General features: G+C 43.1%; 1 protein-coding gene across 9 annotated transcripts in view; it reads right to left on the bottom strand.

The window, feature by feature from the left end:
* LOC129626560 (uncharacterized) overlaps window positions 1-18,642 on the bottom strand; it is an 87,835-nt gene that overhangs the window by 24,853 nt on the left and 44,340 nt on the right. For 3 of the 9 annotated variants that reach the window (XR_008702031.1, XR_008702020.1, XR_008702021.1), the window contains one exon: window positions 11,542-11,607. Coding sequence is in view for 1 of the 9 variants with exons in the window: in XM_055545714.1 (XP_055401689.1) it covers window positions 10,411-10,643; window positions 11,542-11,607 (299 nt within the window). In the remaining 8 variants the exon portion in view is untranslated. Of the gene's footprint in view, window positions 1-9,943; window positions 10,644-11,317; window positions 11,608-17,561; window positions 17,873-18,642 lie in introns of those variants that run through there. The other 6 variants (XR_008702032.1, XR_008702024.1, XR_008702034.1 and 3 more) reach the window with 4 other exon arrangements.

The following is an 18,642-nucleotide window of genomic DNA, read 5'->3' as shown; positions in this document are numbered from 1 at the left end:
AGAGCTAATCAATGACTATAGTAAAATGGCAGGATATAAAATCAACACACAGAAATCCCTTGCATTCCTATACACTAATAATGAGAAAATAGAAAGACAAATTAAGGAAACAATTCCATTCACCATTGCAATGAAAAGAATAAAATACTTAGGAATATATTCACCTAAAGAAACAAAAGACCTATATACAGAAAACTATAAAACACTGGTGAAAGAAATCAAAGAGGACACCAATAGATGGAGAAATACACCGTGTTCATGGATCGGAAGATTCAATATCGTGAAAGTAAGTATACTACCCAAAGCAATCTATAGATTCAATGCAATCCCTATCAAGCTACCAATGGTATTTTTCACAGAGCTAGAACAAATAATTTCACAATTTGTATGGAAATCGAATAGCCAAAGCAATCTTGAGAAAGAACAATGGAACTGGAGGAATCAACCTGCCTGACTTCAGGCTCTACTACAAAGCCACAGTCATCAAGACAGTATGGTACTGGCACAAAGACAGAAATATAGATCAATGGAACAAAATAGAAAGCCCAGAGATAAATCCATGCACCTATGGACACCTTATCTTTGATACAATGGAGAAAAGACAATCTCTTTAACAAGTGGTGCTGGGAAAACTGGTCAACCACTTGTAAAAGAATGAAAGTAGAACACTTTCTAACACCATACACAAAAATAAACTCAAAATGGATTAAAGATCTAAACGTAAGACCAGAAACTATAAAACTCCTAGAGGAGAACATAGGCAAAATACTCTCCAACATAAATCACAGCAGGATCCTCTATGACCCACCTCCCAGAATACTGGAAATAAAAGCAAAAATAGACAAATGGGACCTAATTAAAATTAAAAGCTTCTGCACAACAAAGGAAACTATAAGCAAGGTGAAAAGACAGCCTTCAGAATGGGAGAAAATAATAGCAAATGAAGCAACCAACAAACAACTAATCTCAAAAATATACAAGCAACTCCTGAAGCTCAATTCCAGAAAAATAAAAGACCCAATCAAAAAATGGGCCAAAGAACTAAATAGACATTTCTCCAAAGAAGACATACAGATGGCTAACAAACACATGAAAAGATGCTCAATATCACTCATTATCAGAGAAATGAAAATCAAACCACAATGAGGTACCATTTCACATCAGTCAGAATGGCTGCTATCCAAAAGTCTACAAGCAATAAATTCTGGAGAGGGTGTGGAGAAAAGGGAACCCTCTTACACTGTTGGTGGGAATGCAAACTAGTACAGCCATTATGGAGAACAGTGTGGAGATTCCTTTAAAAACTGGAAATAGAAGTGCCATACGACCCAGCAATCCCACTGCTGGGCATACACACCGAAGAAACCAGAATTGAAAGAGACACGTGTACCGCAATGTTCATCGCAGCACTGTTTATAATAGCCAGAACATGGAAGCAACCTAGATGTCCATCAGCAGATAAATGGATAAGAAAGCTGTGGCACATATACACAATGGAGTATTACTCAGCCATTAAAAAGAATACATTTGAATCAGTTCTAATGAGGTGGATGAAACTGGAGCCTATTATACAGAGTGAAGTAAGCCAGAAAGAAGAACACCAATACAGTATACTAACACATATATATGGAATTTAGAAAGATGGTAACAATAACCCTGTATGTGAGACAGCAAAAGAGACACTGATGTATAGAACAGTCTTTTGGACTCTGTGGGAGAGGGAGAGGGTGGGATGATTTGGGAGAATGGCATTGAAACATGTATATTATCACATGTGGAATGAATCGCCAGTCCAGGTTCAATGCATGATACAGGGTGCTCTGGGCTGGTGCACTGGGATGACCCAGAGGGATGGTACAGGGAGGGAGGAGGGAGGGGGGTTTGGGATGGGGAACACGTGTATACCCGTGGCAGATTCATGCTGATGTATAGCAAAACCAATATAATATTGTAAAGTAATTAGCCTCCAATTAAAATAAATAAATTTATATTCTTAAAAAGCCAATGAAAATTAAGAGTGAGAAGGCTGATGACTTGGGTAGTACAGGTGTCATGGATGAAACTTATTCCACTATATGCTGGGGAGTGGGTGGGGACAGGAGGCATCTATCAAAGGAGAATTCCTAAAAGTGGGAATTTTTTTATAGCGGGAATTATATAGTGGGAATTATTATAGCACTAATAATGCGATTGTTCTGACACTCAACCATGCAACTTTAAAAGTTTGGGACAAATTATTTGTCAAATAATGTTATGGAATTCAGTGAAATACATAGTGCTTGATATACAATAACTGTTTCATGTATGTTAGTTTTCATTTGTTCCCTAATTATAACCACTGCTCACTGAGAACTTAGTATGGATTAGGCAGTGACCTAAGTGATTTTTTTTTTCTGTGAAGACTACTCAATGAATTGCCACCGTAACAATTGTATTCTATGAGCACTATTATTACCTCCACTGTGCAGTGAAGGCAATTCAGACACAGGCAGATAGAGTCAAGATCACAAAGCTCATATGCAGAAAATCCCACAGTCAAACCCAGACTGTCTGTATCACTCCATTCTTAACAAACATACTCTACAGCCATAACCTCCACAGTAATAATGGACAGCTCCATAGGACTTACGGTGTAGCAGACAGGGTACTAGCTCTTTCACTTACATCCTATTTAATTTTCACACAACAACACAATAGGTGTTATCATCTCCATGTAGCAGATGAGGAAAAGGAGGCGTCGGAGCTTAAATAATTCACCCAAGATCATGCAGCTAATCGGTGATAGAGATGAATTTGGACCCAGGCAGGCTGATCTAGACTCTACACGCTTAACCACACATCTAGGTCAGCAGTGGAGGCTTCTCTGCAGTGGAGGCTGATGTGAAGAAGGAAACGGGAAGCGCTCTCAGGATAAATACACATCAAGGACTCAAAGAAGCAAGGTTGGGTGAAAGGAAATGTCCAGCTGAGATTTACTCACCAAAAAACCTCAGCAGATACCCTGGGGAGCTTGGGAGCTGGGATCCCTCTTCCAAGTCATCCCAAGTTGAGAAAAGGAAACCTAAGGATCCATCGTTGGTGGTTTAGTCACTGCGTCATGTCTGTCTTTGTGACACCATGGACTGGAGCCCTCTAGGCTCCTCTGTACTGGGATTTATTGTACTGAATGGTCAGTCCCTGAGTGCAAGCTCTCTAAAGAAGACACAGCCTGACTCAGTGCCCTTCAGCTGAGGCCATGCCCAGGAAGCCTTCAGCTGAGAGAGGGTTCTGTTCAGTCCAGTTCAGTCGCTCAGATGTGTCTGACTCTTTGCAACTCCATGGACTGCAGCACGCCAGGCTGCCCTGTCCAACACCAACTCCTGGAGACTACTCAAACTCATATCCATTGAGTCGGTGATGCCATCCAACCACCTCATCCTCTGTCGTCCCCTTATCCTCCTGCCTTCAATCTTTCCCAGCATCAGGGTCTTTTCCAATGAGCGTTCTTCCCATCAGGAGGCCAAAGTATTGGAGTTTCAGCTTCAACATCAGTCCTTCCAATGAATATTCAGGACTGATTTCCTTTAGGATGGACTGGTTGGATCTCCTTGCAGTCCAAGGGACTCTCAAGAGTCTTCTCCAAAACCACACTTCAAAAGCATCAATTCTTTGGCACTCAGCTTTCTTTATAGTCTGACTGTCACATCTATACATGACAACTGGAAAAACCATAGCCTTGACTAGATGGACCTTTGTTGGCAAAGTGATGTCTCTGCTTTTTAATATGCTGTCTAGGTTGGTCATAACTTTTCTTCCAAGGAGCAAGAGTCTTTTAATTTCATGACTGCAGTCACCATCTGCAGTGATTTTGGAGCCCCAAAAAATAAAGTCTGCCACTGTTTCCCCATCTATTTCCCATGAAGTGATGGGACCGGATGCCATGATCCTAGTTTTCTGAATGTTGAGCTTTAAGCCAACTTTTTCACTGTCCTCTTTCACTTTCATCAAGAGGCTTTTGAGTTCCTCTTCACTTTCTACCATAAGGGTGGTGTCATCTGCATATCTGAGGTTACTGATATTTCTCCTGGCAATCTTGATTCCAGCTTCTTCTTCCAGCCCAGCGTTTCTCATGATGTACTCTGCATATAAGTTAAATAAGCAGGATGACAATATACAGCCTTGACGTACTCCTTTTCCTATTTGGAACCAGCCTGTTGTTCCATGTCCAGTTCTAACTGTTGCTTCCTGACCTGCATACAGATTTCTCAAGACGCAGGTTAGGTGGTCTGGGATTCCCATTTGAGAGTGGGTAGCAGCCAGCAATCCCAGCAGCTGACCCTCCATCAGTCTGATGGCTGTCCCTCACTGACCTGTCCTTACCCTTTTCCTTCCACTGTTACACAATAAACCTGTTGTCCTCCCAAATCTGGCTGAGTATCTGCTTCCCAGAGATGGCAACCAGAACACCTTTGAAAATGGATGGATTCAGTGAAATCAGCTTGCTGCTGGCTGGTTGGTGTCCTCAAAGCAGGGTACCACACTAGGAGTTCAACAGGCATCTCTGTTATGGCAGCTTTGACATTTCTTGGGACTGTCTCTGTGGTTCCTTGCGGGCAATGAGGATTCTGTACCATAGAGAATGTCCCCATATCACTGAAGCCTCCCTGGTCAAACCTTGGGTTCTTCCCCTCTGTCCAGCCCAACCAGGGTCCAACCACCAGGACATGCTGGTTCCATTCTGCAGCTCTTCTGGGGCTTCGTCTCTTTCACCTCCTACTGCATGCAGCCCTTTCCTGGGTGGGTTGTGTTGTGCCTCACCTCCTGCTCTGGTCTGGACTCCACGAAGGAGACAGAGCTATATCCTCAGAGGCACATGCTGTCTTTAAGTCAGAGCTTTTACATCGCCTCAAGAAGGAAGAACTAGCTTTTTAACAGAGGGAGTGCTATGTCTGTAGGATGAGAGTTCCCCGAAATCTGAGGATCCAGTTATTTTTCCTGTGTTTCTCCAAAGCCTGGGACACCCCATCTGCTGCACTATGTCCCCACCAGGCCACCACAGACAGAAGCTGTACAACCTCCTGGGGCTGCCTTACTCCCCGGAGACAGGAGGTTTGTTGACAGTTCCAAAAGCCCATTTTCCTGTCTGCTTCCATGATCTCTTGCAAGTTCCCCAAGTGACAGTGTTTGAAGGAAGGAAGTTGCTCTTGGGAGCCCTAACTTGGAGGGAGGAAGAGAGGGAAGCAGAAGTTGAGCTGTGATGTCGGTGGCAACAAGACCACAGTGGAGCCCCTTGGAATTCTGCACAGTTGCTAGATTTCCCCTTAAAGTGAATTCAAACCAAAAAGAATCTAGTGCAGTGCTTAGCACAGAGTAGGAGTTTTAACACGTGATTTATTCATCTTCCAGACCCCAAATTCCCTATATCTGCACACTTCCGGGAGGTTTTCCCAGTCGGATCCTGATTCCAAACCCTAAATCCTGCTTTAACCCAGGCTGACACAGCCACACATCATTCCATTTACAGCATCCTATTCTCATTGTTTTTTAATTTTTTTAACTTTAAAAATGTCAAACATACAAAAGAGTAAAGATGTAACAATTCAATAAACATTCTTGTGAACAGCATACTGAATTAACAGATGTTAACATTCTGTCTCATTTGCTCCAGATTTTTTTAAATAAATGCGTTTGATAAATCAATATTACAGGTACATTATTTCTTTGTATCCTTCCCCAAGTCTATTTCCCTTCCTCCACCCTTAGAGGAAATGGCTTTCATAAAGTCACTGTATTTAATTTCTTCTCTGATTCTATACTTTGCTGTGTCAATGAACAATAATAATAACTATAATTATTGTAGCCTATATTCTTTGTCACAAATAAGCCCAATGCTCCCTTTGTATTATCTTGTTTAGTATTCATAATAGATCATTGAGATACCTACTATTATTCACCCCTATTTTGTGGAGGCACAAAGATGTTAAATGTATAAAGGTTGCATGCATGCTCAGTCGCTGAGTCGTGTCCAACACTTTTGTGACCCCCACCAGGCTCCACTCCCTGTGGAATTTTCCAGGCAACAATGCTGGAGTGGGTTGCCATTTCCTACTCCAGGGGATCTTCCTGACCCAGGGATGGAACCCAAGTCTCCTGTGTCTCCTGCACTGGCAGGCGGATTCTTTACCACTGAGCCACCTGGGAAGCACAGTTACATTTTGCAGAAATGTTAAATTTTGCAAAAATTGTTCTCAAGCAGATATTACTGTTTACCCATCTGTTTTTCTAGTAGACTCTGAACTCTTGGACAAAATGTGTCTCTTTTTCTCAGTGTCCCTGGGCCTACGACAAATAACACTTAATAGAAGCGTACACACACGAGTAAGTAAACAAATGGATCAAGAATCAATGAACCATTTGCAACGTGGTGTAGCCCAGCCTCTCCCAAACAATTTCCTGTGCCCAGTCCTGGTGGCAGGATGCTCTTCTTCCCCTACTCCTTGTCCCACGGGCTATCCTCTTGTGGTTGCCATGAAAGCATCCTCCCCTAGCCCTGAGCGAGAAGGCCAAGGCTGCTCCTTGCTTAAAATTCTCTTTCTCGTCACAGCATCACAAGCTGCTTTGAAAATCAGGTGCTAGCAAGGCAGGAGTGAGTCCCTGGACTTCCCAGAAGAGTCTGCCGTGGTACCAAGAAGGCCTGGCTGGAAATTAATAAAACTGTGCCCCAGCCTGATCTAAGAGGCCATCAATAACAGATGGCACAAGCCCTTTAGGAATTCTTCTAGGAACATCAGTCAGGCCATATAGGGAGCCATTAGCTGGGCACCATGTGTTGCTTTGGACAGACTGGGTGCCCTGCAAACATAACCAAGCACACAAATATATTTTCCTACTAAGGAGACATTGTGGGGACTTTCCTGGTGATGAGTGATTAAGAATCCACCCCCTAATACAGGGGACGTAGGTTCAATCCCTGATCAGGAAACTCAGACCCCAAATGCCATAGGGCAATTAAGTCCACATGCCACAACTGGAGAGCCTGTGCAGCACAACTAGAGAAGCCGGCATGCCACAAGGAGGAGCCCAGTGCAACCAAATAAATAAATATTTTTTTAAAAAAAGGCATTGTGTACACATGCTAGCTTTTACTTTTATATAGGCCAAAGGTCAAATCTGCCTGAAAATAAGGGTATCAATACCCACCTTGTTAAGCCAGGGTGAGCCTTCAATGTGTCGATGCATGAAACTCACCCAGCACAGTGCCCATGGGCACTGGGAGCCCAAGATCCTGGAACCAGTCTCGACCTCTCCCTGAGTGGCTCATCCATGCCTCAGCTGACCTTAGCCAGTGCTCACGGCTCTGCACACCCACCTCGCTCCCCTCCCCTTCTTCCCACCTGCTATTTTCTTGTCTCAGACCCCAGCCTCTGCTTCATTTCCTGTATAGCTAATTCCCATTCATTGCTTCAAAGGCAAGTTCAAACTCTATGTCGACACCACCGGCCCACCTGAATGCTGTCTTCTGGCCTGGGGAGAATCCCACAGTCACTCTGATTTTAGGGTTCCCGGGGAAGTCCGCATCTCCCACTCCTATTGATTGCAATTGATTATGTAGATAACCTCCCAAAGCTGTATTAGAGCGATGACAACAATGGTAATGATTTTCCTTCTCTCTGCCTGGCTCAGCTTCACTCCCCGTGCTTAGCACAAGTCACCATGTGACAAATTCTGTACTTATGGTATTTGTCGACTTGCTCCCCCCTCATCCTAGGGCATAACTACCATCAGGGCGGGTCCTCTGTCTGCCTGATCCCGGCTTCATCATCAAGGTCTGTATCAGGTACACAAAGGTACTGAAAAAAAAACCTGCTCTACCCAAGGCTGATTCATTTAGCTATGAAGTAGAAGTCAATGCGACCTTGTAAAGTAACTCTATTGTAAGAAAAATTAATAAAGAAACGGAAGAACGAGTGGAGAAAGGAATAAAAATGAATCACCATGCCTGCTGATTAAAGGCATAGACTGAGCTCTTACACGAAGTAATGGAGCACAGTACACACTCAAACACCCTCACCTCATGATGGTTTCAGAAACTTGACAGGGGCCACGGTTACCGCCTCTGAGCACAGGAAATGCAGGTGTGAGGGCAGCGGGGAGTGAGGAATCAGATGAGCCCGGGGGCTCCGAGAATCCAGGGGTGGTTTGCAGCTGAGCAAGTGGGGCAGGCAGGCAGGGCTGGACCCAAGTAGCTTTGGTCCTCGACGGGTGCCGTTTCCACAGAGTCACTCTGCCTTGGCAGGACTCCCAAGAGGAAAAGGTCTTGGCGAAACGGTCAGCTGTGTTTTGTAGACTCAGTGATCAGAACGGTGCCCAGAAAAGAGAAAACAAGGGTCTGATGGATGATGGAGCGAATACGTGTAGGAACGCACAAGTAAAACTCATCAAGCCCCTGAGAAAATGGACTAACTGGAAATAGAATCAAGGAGTAGAATCAAGACAGCTCTCTGGACTGTATCAGACAAGTGAATTTTCCAGTCAGAGGTCCGGAGGGACTCAGACAGGTGAGACGCTGAAGGACCCACGGACAGGCTGCCCGGGTTCAGGAACACAGCCCTCTGCTGCCCCCTTGTGGCGCCGTTTGCCAGGGAGCATCCAAATAACCCGACTCGGGCATTCAATCTGCAAATGCAGTCATTCACAGAAAGAGGGAAGCGTCTGTCCTTTCCCTGCGAGGTTTCTGCAACGTGGTAACTTCAGGCATCATTGCAGGGAAAGTGGGGGGCACAGAGTTTGGGGAGTATTGAGGATTTCCTTATACATAGAACCTGATTCAAATAAGCTTCAGCTTTAGCGTGTACAGTGAGGGTTCTATTTTCTAGGCTTGACCAAGAAAGAATTAGAAATCAAAGGGAATTCTGTTCTGCAGACTCTTGCTTTTAGAACTTGAATTTCGCTCTTCTGATGACCGTAGGGATGGTAAACTGCGTATTGAGTGCTGTGGTGTCAAAAGCGTGTTGCTACTCCGCTGAAGGGAATTGAAATTTGAATTTTAAATTCATGCTGAGTTGTCACACAGGGTTCAGTACAGAGGAGTGAAAACTCAATCTAAACTGCTAAATATATTTCGCAGGACTGAAAACTACCTTTGTGTTATAAAGTACGTTTCATCTTGTCTCAGTGTTTCTTTTTTGCCCTTGGTTTGTTGCCATGTGTCCTGAAAGTTGCTCTAACAGCATGCTCCCCGAAAACCTTATTAAGGAACCGCTCATAAGTGACAGTGATCCCACGACTGAATCACAGAATCATGTGGCATTACAATTTGAAGGAAAGCTGGGGAATTATATCCTAGTTTGGGGGAGGAAGTTTCACTCGGCCACAGGCAGCAGCCAGATACTAAGACACATGAGTAATTTCAGGTGCTGCCAACATCATACTCGGCTTTATGTCAACTTTATGTGAACTGAAAAGGAAAGAACATGTATTAATCGCCTGCTAGTGTCAAACTATTGTGCTAGCTGTTTTACACTTCTGGCTCATTAGCCATCACTGAGACGGAATGAAGGCGATCGTTACCATTATCTATTGCTGTGTCACACACTGCCCCCAAGCTGACTGGCTTAAACAACAGGTTCTCATTTTTCTTCTCTTTCGGTCCTGAGTTGACCGGGCTCAGCTATGGGTGATGCGGTTGCAGAGAGACAGTAGCCATGGAACGAGTCCCCTAGGCTGAGTTCCAAGATTGGTGCCGGTTGTTGCAGAGCTCAGACGGAGCCGTCACCAGGGTGTCCGTGCATGGTCTCTGGATGTGGCGTGGGCTTCTCCAGACCCAAGGGGTCTCTCTGAACCCATGATGTCTGGGTTTGGAGAGATCTCGTCGTCAGAGTGAGCACTCTGTGAGAGAAAAAATAGAAGCTCCTGGCTGAATAAAGACAATGACTAACACAGGAAAAGTATTTGCACATAATTGTATTGGTCAAAGGTGTCATGGCGCCAGTCATAACGCCAGATTCAACGGAGTGGAGGGGTCAGCTTTAGCTCCTGACAGGGGGCTGGCACGGCCATAGAGCAGAAGGGTAAGTGGATGGAAGGTGTTGCTGGGCCATACTGAGACCACACAATCTTCTACAGTGATTCACGTATCTTCCACTTGCAAATGGTGCTTACCACGCCCCCGAGGAATCCAGGAGCTCAACTCACCCCAGGATAGCATCAGCTCAAAGCCAGACTCTCATCAGCTAAATCAGATCCAGAGATGGAGGTTTTCTGAGGAGCAATTCTTTGAATTAGCATCTTGAGTACAATTTATCTCCATCTGCGGGACTGTGAGCTAAAGATCAAATCATCCACTCTACACCCATCAAACATACATTAGAGAGAAGAATGACTTCAGTAGACATTCCTGTTAAAAGGCTGAAAATCTGAAGCATACAGAAATTACTCGTCTCTAGTGATTCTGAAGTCCAGTTGGGCTTTTGTTCCCAGGGTTTTGACTCGAGACCAGCCCTGCTCCCTGGGTTGCTGGTTCTCGGTGGTTCTTGGTCCCCTGTCTGAGCCGTCCATCCAATCCTCACAAGTAGGAGCCTCCTTACAGTTGCCTCTGCCTGCTCCTCGCCCAGAAGGTGCCTGAGGTCCACTTTTAAGAGGATCCTTTCCGTTTTGCACTGTTTCTGTACATTTTGGTACAAGCAGAAAATGTTTCTGATAAAACAATAATAATAGTGACAATAATTAACTAAATCAATGTCTTGTGCACATTATGTGTTTGTATGGTGACTGCAGCCATGAAATTAAAAGACGCTTGCTCCTTGGAAGGAAAGTTATGACCAACCTAGACAGCATATTCAAAAGCAGAGACATTACTTTGCCAACAAGGTCCTTCTAGTCAAGGCTATGGTTTCTCCTGTGGTCATGTATGGATGTGAGAGTTGGACTGTGAAGAAGGCTGAGCACTGAAGAATTGATGCTTTTGAACTGTGGTGTTGGAGAAGACTCTTGAGAGTCCCTTGGACTGCAAGGAGATCCAACCAGTCCATTCTGAAGGAGATTAGCCCTGGGATTTCTTTGGAGGGAATGATGCCTAAGCTGAAACTCCAGTACTTTGGCCACCTCATGCGAAGAGCTGACTCATTGGAAAAGACTCTGATGCTGGGAGGGATTGGGGGCAGGAGGAGAAGGGGACAATAGAAGATGAGATGGCTGGATGGCATCACTGACTCGATGGACGTGAGTCTGAGTGAACTCTGGGAGTTTGTGATGGACAAGGAGGCCAGGCATGCTGCAATTCATGGGGTCGCAAAGAGTTGGACACAAATGAGCGACTGAACTGAACTGAACTGAATGTATTTTACTGAGGTTTAGTCTATTAGAAAACAGTTATACAAACAGCTCTTTTTAGATAATTATCCCCTTGGCTTTAAATCAGAATCAAGATTCTGTAAGAAAAATAGCCTTAACTTTTTTAAAAGCAATTTTTGCATAGTTCAGGGGGCACTGTTAAAAGTTCCCATAATTTTTTCTGAAATATTCACAATGGTTTTTACAACCACACACTGAGACGATCTTTACCATGATAACTTTTTTCCTTTGCCTTCTTCTTCTTCTTCTTTTTTTTTTTTTTCAGTCTTCTACTTCCTGGAAACAAACCAAAAAATTTGAATCACTCAAATTTATCTCATACTCTCAAACTGTAATGCTAAACCATCAACATATACCTTCTACCTTAAAAATATACCCAGAATATGAACATTTCTCATTATTTCCACTATAAAAATCCTTGTCCAAACCTCTACCAAAATAATTTCAATAATATTTTCACCATTTTCCTTTATTCAAACATATTCTTTATTGTCTATATCCACCAAACCTAGAAGTCATTCTTGTAAAACCTATGTTAGATTATTATACCTCTCTGCTACAAACCTCCAAAGGCTTTCTATTTTACTCTATATAGAATAAACTCTTTGCAATGGTCTATAAGACCTATATAACCAGCTTGCTCAGTTCAGTTCGGTCACTCAGTCGTGTCCAACTCTTAGAGACCCCATGGACTGCAGCACACCAGGCCTCCCTGTCCATCACCAACTCCTGGAGTTTACTCAAACTCATCTTCATTGAGTTGGTGATGCCATCCAACTATCTCATCCTCTGTCATCCCCTTCTTCTCCCACCTTCAATCTTTCCCAGCATCAGGGTCTTTTCAAATGAGTCAGCTCTTCGCATCAGGTAGCCAAAGTATTGGAGTTTCAGCTTCAACATCAGTCCTTCCAATAAACACCCAGGACTGATCTCCTTCAGAATGGACTGGTTGGATCTCCTTGCAGTCCAAGGGACTCCCAACAGTCTTCTCCAACACCAATATACAGCCTTGACGTACTCCTTTTCCTATTTGGAACCAGTCTGTTGTTCCATGTCGAGTTCTAACTGTTGCTTCCTGACCTGCATATAGGCTTCTCAAGAGGCAGGTCAGGTGGTCTGCTATTCCCATCTCTTTCAGAATTTTCCACAGTTTATTGTGATCCACACAGCTTATTGATCTTTTGTAGTGATTGTACCATGTCTTGGGATCAGCATTGACCTCTTTCTGACAGATGAATAATTTATCAGCAGGTGTAGGTAGATCAGCCATAGCAAGAGGACACCCGGCTGATGGTCACACAGTGTTTGTTCCTGACACCACGGCTACTCATGTACGACCCCTACGTAAGGCCTGGGCTTGCTAAGGGCAGAGGTGGCCAACTCCTCCCACCCACTAGATGTTCTGGTGCCTCTTCTATGCCACAGGCTCCTGGTGGGTGTCAGTGTGAAAGATACAGATGCATACACTCAGTGCCCATTCTTTATGCCCTACTGCACTCTTCTTCCCCAGACCCCCTTTTTTTTCTCTTCGATACTGTATATTTAAAAGAAAATATACTAACCCTGAAGCTTTATGAGGGCCTGTGACTTCATAGACAGCAATCACCTTGTTTAAAGACAAGAATGATAAACATGTACTAGCAGAGTGAATGCGTGTGACAGGCCCTGTGGTAGATGAACTCACGCCTCTTTCATACACTCTCAACAACCCTTTGCTACGCGTGTGATCACCCTGTTTATTGCAGATCCCAAAGGGAAAGTAAGAGCAAAGCTGTGAACTACCTGAGCTAAGACGAGAGCCAAAAAGGTCTGACTCAAATCCTGTGTTGATTGGATAGCCCGTGGTGCTATCCTTATTAAATTCACTCCATATCCCTTTAAAAGGGAAAGGATAAAACTCACAAGGGTAATATGGCTCTAATAATGAGGTTTATGTAGGAGGGATTTGTAAAATGCACGATGCTATATGAATTGCCCGATTCACAGTAAATTACCATGATCCCCATTTCTCCAATGTACCTGCTACTTCTTGACATAAAAACCATGAAATCATAATATTGGAGATTAGAAGGTGAGATCTCTCAGAGATGATCAGGCCAAACATTTTTCATTTTGGAGATGAAGGAACTGAAATGCAAGATGAAGTGACTTACCTAAAATCAGCTCACAAGTTAGTCCCGGAGTTAGACCCGAGGCCCAGGACTAGTTCAATCCTCTTTCCACTGTCATGCACACCTTCAAACCAAAGCTTCATCCCATTAATGATCTCATTAAGCTGAGCCCCACTCCCCAACCCCATCTGCGCAGAATTTAATCAAACTCGATGAAGCACCACCTATAACTAATTAGATCTACGTTCCACACCTCTTGCAGACCCACTGCACCCCCTGGAATAAGGGAGTAACTGTGGTGTGCTCATTTCTTGTATCTAGACCCGACCCTGATGTAAAATGTGGAGTGTGCTCAGGTGGGCTTTGAACCCTTGGCCAGCTCCAGAAATCTGCGATTCTCCTATTTTAGCACCGTCTCATTTTCTTTGCATTCTTGTGTTTATGTTCCATGGCTGTTTGAGTGGTAGGAGTAAAGAAAGGGAAACTAATACTCATTAATCAGTTTCTATTGTTTAATTTGCCTATATGCTTATTTTACTTTGAAGCAGGAATCTTTAAGTGCTAGTAACAAAGACAAAATCTGGCAAATGTAAGGAAAAAAAGTTTATGGGGACCCTACTGGGAGGAGAGGGGTGAGTTCAAAAATTGAAGGCAAACCTCAGAAAGGAATACATGACATAAGGGTTAAATGAGTTTGCATATGTGTACCATTTCAAATAGTCTCTGACAAATGGTCTAGGCTACAGAAATTATAGTAAATAATAATAATAATGCTTATTTAACTTATATGCAGAGTACATCATGAGAAACGCTGGGCTGGAAGAAGCACAAGCTGGAAGGAAGAAGCACAGCTGGAATCAAGGTTGCTGGGAGAAATATCAGTAACATCAGATATGCAGATGACACCACCCTTATGGCAGAAAGTGAAGAGGAACTAAAAAGCCTCTTGATGAAAGTGAAAGAGGACAGTGAAAAAGTTGGCTTAAAGCTCAACATTCAGAAAATGAAGATCATGGCATCTGGTCCCATCACTTCATGTGAAACACTGGAAACAGTGTCAGACTTTTTTGGGGGAGGGGGGGCTCCAAAATCACTGCAGGTGGTGATTGCAGCCATGAAATTAAAAGATGCTTACTCCTCGGCAGGAAAGTTATGACCAACCTAGATAACATATTCAAAAGCAGAGACATTACTTTGCCAACAAAGGTCCGTCTAGTCAAGGCTATGGTTTTTCCAGTGGTCATGTATGGATGTGAGAGTTGGACCGTGAAGAAAGCCGAGTGCCAAAGAATTGATGCTTTTGAATTGTGGTGTTGGAGAAGACTCTTGAGAGTCCCTTGGACTGCAAGGAGATCCAACCAGTCTAACCTAAAGATCAGCCCTGGGTGTTCATTGGAAGGACTGATGTTGAAGCTGAAACTCCAATACTTTGGCCACCTCATGCGAAGAGTTGACTCATTGGAAAAGACTCTGATGCTGGGAGGGATTGGGGGCAGGAGGATAAGGGGACAACAGAGGATGAGATGGCTGGATGACGTCACTGACTCGATGGACGTGAGTTTAGGTAAACTCCAGGAGTTGGTGATGGACAGAGAGGCCTGGCATGCTGCGATTCATGGGGTCGCAAAGAGTCAGAAATGACTGAGTGACTGAACTGAACTGAATAATAAAGAAAGACTGGAGTCCAGGCAGCTATAAGGCTCTTCGCAGAGCAGAGGTTATGGAATGTTTTATCTGTGTTACCACGATTTGGATGCATTCATTGTAATCACCCTCTGTCTTTGTGTTATCTGAATCAAGATACAAGCTCTAAAGCATCTCTGTCTCAGCTTAGATCATGATCCCACGCCCTGGAGGGGGAGGATGGGACCCCTTGCCTGGCCAACTTGCCAATACGGCTTTACAAGGCCACAGACATGTCTTCTCAAAGGAAAATCAGAGAGCTGGCATTCAACACCGTGGACCTGAAGGCTGGGCAGGAGAAAGTGGTATTCTCCGTATATTGTAGTTTCCAATTCATGCAAACATATTAAAGATTAATATAAGGTCTTATGAGACAACTCCCAAAGATAGAGACTCACACCTGTGAGGTTTTTGATAATTCCTGTCACTCTTGTATGCCCCAGGGCTCTTGTTTGTAAATCAGGGGAGTGATAGTAATTGTCTCTGAGACTGAGGAAAGGATGCTTAAACTTGGGATGCTTAGAGCCAGCCTGACATATTGAGGGAATGTTAGCTTTTTCTCACCATCTATGGGCCTTCATAATCTTACTGAGCTTTGGTTTTCCCCTCCTTATGATGTAACCACTGCTACCAGATCCCCGAATTGCAAAGATGGTATTAGATGTACTAGAAAAAAGTTTGTAATGGAGTAGGTGCATATTATAGAAATTAGTGGTAAGTTTTACAGAAAAAATGAATTATTGTCAACACATGCATGCATGCTCAGTCACTTCAGTCATGTCTGACTCTCTGCGATCCCATGGACTGTAGCCCACCAGGCCCCTCAATCCACGGGATTCTCTAGGGAAGAATACTGGAGAGGGTAGCACCCTCCTTTAGGGGATCTTCCCGACCCAGGGTTCAAACCCCTGTCTCCTGCGTCACAGGTGAATTTTTATCAATGGGCCACCAGGGAAGCTCGGATTGTCAACATAAGTATAATGATATTATAAATAAGAAATCAAAGATCCCAATTACTGAGTTTATGGATAAATAGCTTCTTTATTTTAACTTTTTATTCTCTATTGGAATATAGTTGATTAACACTGCTGTGATAGGTTCAGGTGTACAGCAAAGTGGTTCAGTTATATAAATACACAAAGAATTGATGCTTTTGAACTGTGGTGTTGGAGAAGACTCTTGAGAGTCCCTTGGACTGCAAGGAGATCCAACCAGTCCATTCTGAAGGAGATCAGCCCTGCGAGTTCTCTGGAAGGAATGATGCTAAAGCTGAAACTCCAGTACTTTGGCCACCTCGTGTGAAGAGTTGACTCATTGGAAAAGACCCTGATGCTGGTAGGGATTGGGGGCAGGAGGAGAAGGGGACGACAGAGGATGAGATGGTTGGATGGCATCCCCGACTCGATGGACATGAGTTTGGGTAAACTCCGGGAGTTTGTGATGGACAGGGAGGCCTGGCATGCTGCGATTCATGGGGTCACAAAAAGTTGGACACGACTGAGCGACTGAACTGAACTGAACTGATCTATTCTTTTACAGAATTTTTTCCCATTTAGGTTGCTACGAAATATTGAAGAGTTCCCTGTGCTATACAGTAGGACCTTGTTGATTATCTATTTTAAATATAGCAGTGTGTACGTATCTATCCCAAACTCCCTAACTATCCCTTCCCGCTTCTTCTTCCTGGTACCCAAGTTCATTCTCTAAGTCTGTGAGTCTGTTTCTGTTCTGTAAACAAGTTCATTTGTATCATTTCATTTTAGATTTTGCAGATAAGCAATACTATATGATATTTCTCTTACTCTGCCTTATATATACATATATATATAACTTATTATTATAGAATAATATATAACTTATTATTATAATCTTATAATAATAATAAATAAATGACCATATTTTTTTTAACTAAATCCATCTCTGTAAGAACACTGGTTATGTTCACTCAGATACAGACTGGATCCCAAGTTTCCTGGGATAACAGGAGTTATTTGGTCCCAGCAGCAGTCAAGTCTTGGCAAGGGCTGAATGTCTAGATTTCTAAAATTTTGTACTCAAGTACACAGCAAGAGTCACAGTTTCCCCACAGGTTAAAAAAAAAAAAAAAGGCTCTTCAAATTCCACCACTGGGGAATCAGTCAAACTTGAGGATCTGAGGGAATTTGCAGCAGGTGTAGAAATTCAGACAGCTATAAATTATCACTAAATTTGGCACCACACAGAGAAGTATTTCTGAATAATTCTTTTATGCCTGTCATAAGAATTTGTCTTGCAATTCTGTGCTGTAATGCATGCCATAAATACAATAATTTATGGTTTGTTTCTACCCAGTAATATGCAGTGTCGTACTTAACTTGGGAACAAGCACAATTAGAACTATAATCAGTTGTGACATTTCTTTGAAATGTTTCTATTTAATTATTTTTTTTTGTGATAGACTGACATTAATAGCTTTTTTTTTGAGGAGACAAATCATAATAATTACTCCAGAGAAAATGACAAAGATAAATGATATTCATACAAGAAGGCAGCATTGATCCAGAGACTGATTGGTGGTTGACTATGTGGAAAGGAAGATGAAAGATACGTTGCTTTAGTTTGGTACCCATTAGCATCATCTGAAGAGCGGAGAAGACACGGTCAAGTTTAGTCTCCGTGTTCTCCTCTCTCTTCTATGTACATCTCTTGGTACCAGGTGACTCTCCTCCAAACAGTAAAAAAAGTGCAGGTTTTGGAGTCAGAAACATCTGGGGAAGAATTCTTGGATCACTAAGTACATTCTAACAATCTGACTGGAGGCAGGCACTGTTAATATGCATTAAGCAACTATTTATATTTCCTCATTTGAATAACAAATAAGAATACCCTTATTATACTATAAGGAGAATAGTACCCTATTCTCCTTATAAGAACACCAGTCATACTGCATAGCATTCACCCTCATGACCTCATTTCAACTTGATTATATCTGTGGAGATGCTATTCCTCAGAAAGCTCCCATTCTGAGTAACTAAGGATTAGGACTTCAACTTTTAGGGGACACAGTTCAACCCATAAACATTTCCCTGACATGGAAATTGGGTTTTCCAGCTCACAAAGCTTTTCCATATCTGATAGAATTATGTTTTATAGAATCCTCTTACGGAATATCCACAACCACAATCAATGGATTTCATTTCACTCTTTTACACACATGGTAAACATTCACATTATAAAAACATCTATGCAGCACTCAACATTAATCAACATTTTATATACTCCCCCTCCCCACCACCAAATCCTGACAACAATGCAAAATACTATTAGTCCCTGGCTTCCAAAAGTAAACAGAGGCTCTGAGGGAAAAAGTGACTTACACATGGCTACAAAGCTCTCTGCTGGTTTTATAAATGACCCACCAGCTTAATCGATGTTGTCCCTTTCTTCCTCTGCCCTCTGTTCATCCTTTACGACCCCATGACTATGGAATTCTCTAGGCCAGAATACTGGAGTGGGTAGCCTTTCCCTTCTCCAGGGG

The sequence above is a fragment of the Bubalus kerabau genome, chromosome 14 (assembly GCF_029407905.1).
Source record: "Bubalus kerabau isolate K-KA32 ecotype Philippines breed swamp buffalo chromosome 14, PCC_UOA_SB_1v2, whole genome shotgun sequence".
In the NCBI taxonomy this organism is placed as follows: Eukaryota; Metazoa; Chordata; class Mammalia; order Artiodactyla; family Bovidae; genus Bubalus; species Bubalus kerabau.
This window is presented reverse-complemented; position numbering and strand designations above follow the sequence as displayed.